At 46.1% G+C, this 10,461-nt stretch overlaps 1 protein-coding gene across 1 annotated transcript; it reads left to right on the plus strand.

Moving 5' to 3' along the window:
- Positions 1-5,304: 5,304 nt before the first annotated feature.
- Positions 5,305-10,221, plus strand: LOC127331826 (uncharacterized). Its single transcript, XM_051358027.2, has 3 exons — positions 5,305-5,561; positions 5,666-5,905; positions 8,381-10,221. Exons 1-3 carry the CDS (start codon positions 5,538-5,540, stop codon positions 9,704-9,706), a joined length of 1,590 nt encoding a protein of 529 aa, XP_051213987.1. The 5' UTR covers positions 5,305-5,537; the 3' UTR covers positions 9,707-10,221.
- The last annotated feature ends 240 nt before the right edge of the window (positions 10,222-10,461 follow it).

The raw sequence follows: 10,461 nt of genomic DNA on the forward strand, positions 1-10,461 counted from the left end.
CTGGATTTACATGCTCTGGTGTCTATAATTCATAAAAATGCTTTGCTCTAGTTTCTGATTTGTTAAATTATATAAGAGTCTATTTTTGAGTTATTCTAGTGTGAACGAGATCCCCTGTTAATAGCTTCTAGTAGACACCTTGTTTATATTTTAGTTGAGTCACAGAAAAATTTATACCTTTTTAAATATAACCTAAGCCATTTCTGGTTTTAGAAAAATCATATCTATTGTTTTAAAAACTCAAATTGGGTGAATCCAATTCATGTAGCTTTATAAAATCAAGCTTTACTCTCTGTGATTTTACCAAATTTTTTGTGTGAATTGTTCGGGAATAGCTTGTTGATTGGGTGTTGTTGCTTGTTTATTTTTATTTTGCGACGATAGATTCGAACGCCGCCAGAAACAAAGAAGGAGGAGAACTTGGAGGATTTGAAGAAGAGAACAAGGAACACTTTGCTGACCAAGACAAGCCACCTCTTGATGCATCCCTACTCATATTTTCCTTACTCTTGCATTGCTAGAAGTTTTATAAATTGCATGTATTTTATTTATTTATGTGAGTGGTTCCGCCACTCGAAGTTTTATTATTCCACCCTTACGGTTGATGCCCCTCGTTGAAACTTGCTGGACAAATCCCTGTTAGTGATATGGTGGTTAACACCTTATCTTCTAGTTGTCGCCTGTTTTTAGTAAAGAAGGACTGTAGGTTGGGAACCCCTTGGAAAAATGAGTTTGGAAATGGTTTTAAAGAAAACGAGTTCTTTGAAAAACCTTGGAATGGGACAACCCTGACCAAGTGAGAATCTTATGAAAAGGTTTTGAGAAAGATGGCGATGAAAGAAAAAGTGGAACAAGTGTTTTTCGGATACTTTGGTTCCTGGGTACTTACCCTGGCCAATTTTACAATGCGACCACATTACCCTAACATGGGCACGTGACGTAGCGTAGTAGTTTGTCTCACCTTAGACTAGGTACTGCAAGTGTAAGGGTCATTCCGAGCATGGACACCCATCGAACGTGGCCTTCCCAGTGTTATGGGGATGCCTTTCCTTTTCATATAGATGACAGGGGTAGAACCTACGAGCTCCCACTGAAAGATGCCCCGTAGATGGTCGCGACATTACGGAGGGCTCGAGCGGGCTAGGGACTGTGCAACTCCTGGACAACCCTCGGAATCTGGTGTTGGGAGGTACAACTCTAGGAGGAATGTCTTAGGTTAAGGTGAGCAAGCGAAAAACTATGATTGGTTATCCGAGCCCCGCGTTTTGACGCTTGGCGAACCATGGATGATCCCGACGGATTTACCAGATCGTCTGGGAAAAGTGTACAACCTCTTCATAGTGAAAAATATTCGAATAGCCTTTTCTGCGGTTATGTATGGTTGGGAATGCATGATACTTACGCTGAAGAGTTTTGGTTTAGAAAAGGGTTTTTCCAAAAAGGGTTTAGGAAATAATACTAGTATGACTAGAGGAAAGGTACCCGGAGGTACGGTGGAAAGATGGAAAAGATGTTTTGGTCATAATGAGATGTCTGGGATGGAAATATGGGTCATCCTTACCTATTAATATTCAAAAGAAAACTTGTTTTAAAAAGGTTTTTCAACAGAGATATAGAGATGTCATATTCCCGAGTGGAATTACCTCTCACTCCTTGTAATCATAGAATAGTGCTCATTCCTTGCTACTGCCAAATTGCATATCCTTTACTTTTCTCGAAGGTGGTTTGCGAGTACAATTCATAATGTACTCATAGATTTGTCCCTCGCTATTTACTTGGCCAGACTATGAAGAGGAGTACTAGAGGAAGAAGAGTACGATGCCGAAGACGCGAACTAGGATGTTCTCTCGGTCCGTGGAATGTTGGGTTAAGGCATGACTTGAGCCTCCACGACATTTGCGTCAAGTTGTTTTCGCTGATGTTTGTTGAACTTATGCCTTTATGGCATATGGTGTAAGATTTCTGTAAGACTTTAATTCGGTACTATAATGGATGATGTACTTCTGGTATCAGTTTGGTTATGTGTTCACGATGAATCCATCCTGGATCATGAATATGGAAACATAACAGGAGCCTCGGGCTGATAAGTACGGGGCAACACAGGTCCTACACTATTCATCGACAAGTGGGTCATAAGGACCAATACATCAAGGTATTGTTATGCCCATGGTGTTAATGTTGCTGTCCTCATTTTTGTTCCTCCTTGTCCTAATAGACAAACTAAGCACAATATTAGTTTTTAGATGGTAGGCTCAAGCGATCCCGACTTTAACTTAATAAAGCCATAGAACGATAGAGTACACATACGCAAACGAAACCTAAACGATTACAACACAGGGTCCGAGACCCATACAGAATAATACAAGTAGCACTAGCAACAAGAGCGCTAACATGTGAGATACTCGAGGCACCCCAACACCTAGGCTTCATGTAGGTTACATAGGTAGTGACATGGAGATGGCTTCATCCATCCAGACCGTCCCTCACGGCTGCATGGAGCGTGCGGATCCTGCCTATCGTTAGATCCAACACCTCTTGATCCCGTCTCCTAGCCACTGGCTTCCACACCTATAGGTAAAGAGACGTTTTGTATAGGCATCAGCTAGTTACGATGGGATGACTTCCTTTATCGTGAATTTCTTCCTTAGGTTCCAGAATGACCACAAAAGGCCCGCACAACAACTCGAAAATACTCGCTTAGTTTGTCCCACACATATAAACATCGGTGACGTACGAGGGATTCCAGGAGCATGGAATTAGTTCCATAACTACGCTCCACGTGAATCTAGCCAAAGTGCATGACAAGAACATGTGATTTGTATCTTCCCACTCCTCTCACAAGGCACAACTGCCTGCGGAAGGGCCCTACCTTTTACGTATGTTGTGCTTGAAAGGAAGTACTTTCTAACCAATTTCCATATGAACACCCTAATTTTGTGAGGTATTGGAATCCTCCAGAGGTCACTAAAGTGTTTCATTGGTGTTCACTAACGAGCTTACAATAAAGCGAAAGTAGTGTGAACCCGCCCTAAGGTTTGAGTGCCCATGATATGGAGTTCGGGCCGGTGCATCCTCATTCTCCCGAAGAAGGTTATTCAAAGCAATCCACCCCTTGGCGCAAGATCCGACAAAAGGGAATGTGCCAAGACTCATTGCCCCTCGCTGCTGCAATCGAGGCTCGGGCTCAAGTGAGAGGGCGAAAAGCGCGGGGGATCGATTATTTAGGAGCCCCAACCACTACCACCGGCCAGTCCATTATTATTTTTGAATAAATAGATCTTGAGTTATAGCATGGAGCTGATAAAGAAAAATCTAACTTCTTCAACAACACGATTACAAAAAATTCAGCATGCATTGAGCCAAAGTGTGATAGAAGACAACACTAAGAATGATGGCTATGCAAGTGTGTGCAACACTCTTTCACGAACGGAGATCATATGGTCGTGATTGTATCATATTTCCGGTGAATCATGCGTGGTCACATCACAATTACCTTTATAGATGACATCCCGAGTAGTTTGTACTACAATCCAGAATCATCCATGGTATCCACTTCCTGGCAATAAGAAATGTTAGAAAACAATGATTTCACCGAAAGTTAAAAGGTGATAGCGTGGGAGGACCAACACAAGAAACGTGGCCCCATGCTTCAAAGGCAGCAACGGCTGGTCCATGTGGACCATTCAAGCAGAAAAATCCTCGCTGTAAAACAACTGACAATAGTGAAATCTTCTAAATTGAAAGACATCTCCTGCACACTGAGTGTGTGCCAAACATAACTACATCAATGAGGATCTATCGTGTTGAGTCTTGATGATAGAAAGAAGTGAAAAACTACCGTGTTGACTCTCAATGACATCATAACATGGTTATAAAGGAGGAACATACTTTTTTATAAAATATCTAGTTTATACTGAGCTGAGGACTTTCCTGAACTCTCGATGAAAAATTCCTTGTGGGGAACAGAATGGCCTTGTGTTGTCTTTTTTGGTTGTTGCTAAAATTTTCATTTTCGTGAATTGAACGTGTGGCTGATGGTGAAGCCACTATTGTAAAGACAAATTGGCCCCTAATTGATTCCACATGTAAAAAGTACAATATATGAAACTAGTTCTCAGTCGACTGAAAAATAGTCACACCCATTAGATAAATATATACTTATACCATTTCAACATTACTCTCATATAAGGGTATATAAGAGAATGTCTTCTACTAGAACTGAAAATTGAAAAGGAAAACTCCCATGTAGCTAGTTATTTAAAAATACTTCTCCTCCATATCTTTTTAATCTCCAGCGAAATAGAAAAATTCCACCTTAGATATTATATCTCGTAAGTTTAATTATACAATATTATGCAACAACAAACATTGCAGCAGAAGATCACCGGTGCAACCCCGATCCCTCATAGACAACGAGATACGTTGTGGGTGTAAACGAGGAGGTGTGGTGACAACCGAGAGGGGATGTGGAGTGGACGTGCAGGGTGGGGAGGCGGTGGTCTCCCTCGTAGATATGTGATGGATGAGTGGCCTGAGAGGGGTGATGCGGCAGGCTAGATGCAACGACGAGGAAAGGGAGGAAAGATGATGGGGTAGGAGCGGCCTATCACAAATCTTTGGAACACCCTTTTCTCGCGCTTCTGGCAATGATTACCATAGGATGGTAGTTGATGAATCAAGGGTAACCCTAGATCGAGCATGTCGAGATGGGCAATGGATGGCGTCTAATTGGAGAAGCTATAATGTCGTTTCGACATGGTTTGCGGATTTGGGAGTTTCTTTGATAATACACTTAAACACCACACAGTATGAACTGGGCTAGAAAAGCTGTTTTGTCTGTTTTAGTTCCAAGAACATTTACTTCAGAAATGATTGTCTATTCCATAGTTGACGAGTCAACTAAGTAAACCCATCAACCAACGAAAGAGATAATTTATACTCCCACCGATCTTTTTAAGTTGACACACATTTAGGATAAAATTGTTCTAAACCTAAGTCAATTAAAAGAGACAGGAGAGTATCAAGAATGAATTTGCAGTCGTATATTTTCAGCACAAATTTCTAGCGTACTTCAGAGAAGCACTAGATTCCATTGTCACATCAAGCTTTTTCTGAAACAAAATCACCAAAACTGCCCACCAACCAAAACAAAATCGTGGAAATAAAGGAACAAAATAAAAACATCCCGAACCCAAATAACCCACGCGTGCACGCCCCCACTGTCTTTTGGGCCCCATCCGCGCCCTTCGACGCACTTGCGGCTGCCGCAGCCACGCAATGACGCAGTACGCAGGCCGCCGCACGAGCGAAAAGGCCACGGCAACGGTCACAGCAGATTGGGGCATCCCTCTCCACCTCTGTCTCTCTCTCGTCGTCTCTCGCCGAGTAGTCCCAAACTCCAACCAAATCTTCCCTTCCCAAAGCTTTCCCTCTCCATCTCCATACCCACTGGCTGCTTTGCCATCACGCTGACTCACGCACGCCACGAGAAGGCGACGCCTCGATTGAGCTCCGCCGGGAGGACGACGCAGCCCGACATGGGCGCCGCCGCTGATAACGCCGTACGTTTCTTTCTTCCCCCCGCTCCAGGAAGTTCGTTTCTTTCTTCAATTTGGACCAAACCGCCGGTTGTTCTAATGGAGGGGATTCTTAATTCGTGCTGCAGGCGCCGCGGCAGGGGGAGGCTGAGCGGGGCAGAGGGAGGGCTCCGGAGGCGAGGGAGGTGAAGGTGGTGGTGGAGGAGCCACCGCCGGCGGCGGTGGCGAGGCTGCAGGCGCAGCGGGCGCTGCCGCCGCTGCAGGTCACCACGCAGGCGGCGCCGACGCCCATGACGGTGGCCTCCGGCGGCGTGGACCAGCCGCCGCCCCTGGCCAATTACCAACCGGTCATGCAGACCCCACCACCGGTACGACCTTCCCCCGATTAACAAATGCCCCAATCTCCTGCTCGTTCCGTGTTCACAAAATTTTCTTAATCGATTTTCTCGCCAGATTACTCGCGTAAACATAGTTAGATAGGCTCCGGTCTTTCTAGGACATGTGTGCTTGTGTGGAGTGCGATCGGTTGTCGTCCCTACCAGCTGACTGGTTGGTAGGCGAGTACTCCCGCAATAATTCCGCTTGCTACTATTACTAGCATTGTCTTTGGGTTACCATTGTAAGTAGTACTGTGCCGATTTGCGGAGTCCCATACTCCTTGCCTACTTGACATTTTCACATAGAGTAACAACAAGCTGGGGATGTGGCGATTTAATCATGTTGCTACACCTACATTTTGACCTCCTCGTGTTCTTTTAAGCAAGTCTTGGTTGTGGTTGTATAATACTACTAGTGGTTTGATACTGACAGCTGCCTTTGATTTCTTTTTTAAACGAGCATGCAACTATTTTATTTGAAAGCATTTATGATTTGTGTAAGTTGAGACGTTTAGACTATAGTGCTGTAGCAACAACCAAATAATTCATCACCGACTGGAGCGGCTCTATAGAAACTCTAAAATGCCCATCATCCTCCTCCTACAGGGAGTAGAACAGGATGAATAATGGAGAGGTTGTAGTGTTTGAGACGATATGCTAATCAAATCAATGCAGCCTAACGTATCACTTTAGACTTTAGTTAATCTGTCACAGGTAACTTACTTGTTAACACTGTTTACTTCCAGTGTACAATCTAAAGGGGATGTGAGGGGATAATCTCTAATTCAAGAAAATTCTCAATAGTTTGTTTACTTATCCGTGTTTGGACAGGATAATCCTGAAAACTCTCCATCCTACTCCCTTTGTTTATAAATATATAACTATATAAGACGTTTTAGATATTTCAAAGTGAACAAGATACACACCATAATAATGAGTGAATCTACGCACTCAAACTAGACTAGATAAGTACCAAAACAGATGAATCTACAAAAAGCTAAAACATCTTATACTGAACTGAGAGAGTACTAGTGTATTTTTGAGGAAAAATCTTTGAGGGTATTAGGTGAACACTAAATTACCTCTTATCCCAAACTCCTCCGGGGTGAAAATATGAGAGAAGCAAATAAGGTTGTGCTCCGTGCGATTTCTTTTTCTTGAAATAACCCTGGCAGAATGAAATTTCTTAATCGATTTATTTCTTAGATTATCTCGCTTAAAAATAGCTAGATAAGCTCTGTTCTTTCTATGACATGTGTGCTTCTGTGGAGTGCGCAATCGACTGTCGTTCCTACCAGCAGACTGGTTGGTAGGCGAGTACTCCCACAAGGCCACAATAATTTCGCTTGCTACTACTGTCTTTGGGTTAGCATTATACCCATCACATTGCCTGCTTGACATTTTCTGATTTTCACATAGAGTAACAAGCTATGCATGTGCCGATGAATCATGTTGTCCTACGCACCCTACATTGACCCACAGTGTTCTTTTAAACAGGGTGTGACTAGTTCTTGGTTTACTCAGTAGAATGATGATATTGATTTTTTGTTGGGAGAATGACGTCATTGACTGAGTTGCAACTCACTATTAGCACAGATCACGAAACAATTTTAACGATTTGGAGACATTGTTTTGTAGTTGCAACCTCATTTGTAACTGAAAATTTTTAGTTGCAACCCCATTTGCAAGAGACATTGTTTTGTAGTTGCAAGCTCACTTGTAACTGAAAAATCTCAGTTGCAACCTAATTTGCAACTTAAGTGCACGAATCACAACGCAAATTCGACGTTGCAGAGCACTAGCTTAGTTCTCAGCCTACTGAGCACTACCAATTCCCCTCTTAATTGGGGTTGGATAATACAGTGATCTGATACGGACAGCTGGGTTCGATTTCTCCTTTAAACAAGCGTGCCACTATTTATTTTGAAATGCATAAATTGATGTGTAAGTTGAGACGTTTGGATTTTATATTAGTGCTATAGAAACAACCAAATAATTCATCATCGATTGGAGCACTTCTGTACAGACTAAAATATGCGCATCTTCCTCCTACAGGGAGTAGAACAGAATGAATAATGCAGAGGTTGTAGTGTTTGAGACGATATGCTAATAATAAATCAATGCAGCATAACGTATGACTTTAGTTAATCTGTCACGGGTAACTAACTCGCTAACACCTCTTAAAGTGCTCCCTGCGAGAATTTTTTATTATCAAGTAAACCTCCTGGCAGTGGCAGAATGTACCACGAATCGAATCGAATCGAATCTTGGGGTAGCTTGATTAAACATATTGAATATTCCATAGGCGCCTAACCTATCATTACCCGTTAGCTCAACTTACTAAACTAAGCTAAGCTCAAAATGGTACCACTAGCAGCTACCTAGCTAAGCTAACGACCTACTAGTCCAAGTGGTCTCTAGTTACTAATTTTGGCTGTTTAACAATGTCGTGTATGTGTTTTGCAGCCGCTGGCGTCGTTGAACTCACGCGTGTACACGAACCAGATCTCACTGTGCCTGTTCCTGCTCCACCTGGCGGCGGCGGGGCTCGCCGTGGGCTTCTTCGTGTACAGGGCAGTCAAAGACATCGTGGAGAACCCACGGTCCCACAATGCACGGCGCGAGCAGAGCCTGCTCCGGAAGTGGCTGCCCCCGGTGGAGGGCGCGGTGGCGCTCAGCATCGTGCTGGCGTTCGCGTGGCAGAAGGCGGTGCGCGCGTGGCCGCGCGCCATGGTGCGCGTCATCCTCTGGTCGGGCTTCGGCGTCACGCTCGCCGTGGGATCCCTGCTCATGTGCTTTTCCATGCCGGCCACCGTGGGTCTCGGCGTGGCCATGGTGGTGTTCTCCATCGGCACCGGGCTGTACGCGTGCTGGGTGACCCGGCGCGTGGGGTTCACGGCGCGGGTGTTCGAGAAGGCGGTGCAGCCGGTGGACAAGTTCCGCGGCCTGAACGGGCCGGCGTACCTGATGGTGGCCGCCGGGTTCGTGTGGATCTCGGTGTGGTGCGTGGCGGTGATCGGCGCTGTGAACTTCCCGTTCCCGGGGCTGACGATCCTGGCGCTGGTGGTGAGCCTGGCGTGGACGGCAGAGGTGATGCGCAACGTGGCGAACCTGACGGCGAGCCGGGTGATCGCGCTCTACTACCTCCGGGGGATGCAGTCCAGCGTGCAGTTCAGCTTCCAGCGCGCGCTGTCGTACAACCTTGGCAGCGCGTGCCTGGGCTCCCTGTTCGTGCCCACCATCGAGGCGCTCCGGATCCTCGCCCGCGGCCTCAACCTCCTGGAGGGCGAGGACGAGTTCATGTTCTCCTGCGCGCACTGCTGCCTCAACGTCATGAACGCCGTCTTCGAGTACGGCAACAGCTGGGCGTTCGTCCACATCGCGGCGTACGGGCGCGGGTTCGTGCAGGCGTCGCGGAGCACGTGGCTGCAGTTCGAGCGGCTGCCGGGGATGCCGGCGCTGGCGGACGCCGACATCACCAGCTCGGTGTGCTTCCTCACCGGCGTCACCAGCGGCGCGCTCTGCGTGGCGCTGGCGGGGTCCTGGACCTTCGTCACGCACAAGCACTACACGGCCACCGTGTCGCTCATGGCCTTCTACGTCGGCTACCTCATGACCCGGATCGGCATGGCGCTGCCGCAGGCGTGCGTGGGGTGCTACTACGTGTGCTACGCCGAGAACCCCGGGTCCAGGCTCTTCGACAAGACCATATCGGACCGGCTGGGCAAGATGCAGGAGGACATGGTTGCGCCCACGCCGAGGTTCCCGCACCAGCACGTCGGCGCCGCCTGACACCGGCCGGCCGCCGCTCTGGATTCCGTTCGTGCTAGCAAAGTATTACTACTACATACATCTTGATGTGATCAGGAAGCCAAGAACGTGCCATCTCGTTCAGCTGCTGCAGGCCGAGTTCAGTTGACCCGGTGATCCGGCAGACGATCGAGACTTTCTGCAGCAGAGACATTTGCCGTCGCGTGAACAGGACGCAGCTGGAGATGGGCAATCGGAGAAGGGATCTCATGACCATGCGGCGTAGAGTAGGACTGAAGCACAAGATCATGTGGAGCCTTATCAGCTTGACCACTCGGGCTTCTGCATCCTGTGTCTCTAGTAGCAGAAATAGTCCCCTTCTTTTCAATTCTTTCTGTAGTAAATATGCTCTTCTATTCTTTTGGCATATTCTTCTTTTTGTTAGTATTTTTTTTAAGGAATTCTTCTTTTGGTTAGTTAGTGGTGGCAGAAGCCTGACCATTTCATGCTATCTCGGGTACATATGTAAACAAAGTTGAATCAGTGATTTTTGTAAAGCTTGTGTCAGTTGTTGTGAGGAGAGAGGACAGCTTCCTCGCAAACAAAGAGGAGGCTAAACGGTGGTAGCCAGTAGGGGGGCGCGTTGGAGTCTCGTCTCTTGGTCGTGATGGATGATGATCAGGAGCTGAACCTATAGTAAATAGTTTTTCGATAAAAGTGTTTTATTACTTAAAAGACTAGTCTATTGTATACTAAGATGCACCTGGGCGCAGGTCAAAAAAAAAAAAAATGCACCT

This window comes from Lolium perenne, chromosome 2 (genome assembly GCF_019359855.2).
Source record: "Lolium perenne isolate Kyuss_39 chromosome 2, Kyuss_2.0, whole genome shotgun sequence".
Classification (NCBI taxonomy): Eukaryota; Viridiplantae; Streptophyta; class Magnoliopsida; order Poales; family Poaceae; genus Lolium; species Lolium perenne.

Bases quoted from the DNA above. Each gene is read 5' to 3' on its own strand.
- LOC127331826 (XM_051358027.2), top strand. From the start codon at position 5,538: ATGGGCGCCGCCGCTGATAACGCC. The intron at 5,562-5,665 runs GTACGTTTCTTT...TTCGTGCTGCAG, and splicing joins GCGCCGCCGCTGATAACGCC to GCGCCGCGGCAGGGGGAGGC. The intron at 5,906-8,380 runs GTACGACCTTCC...TGTGTTTTGCAG, and splicing joins TCATGCAGACCCCACCACCG to CCGCTGGCGTCGTTGAACTC.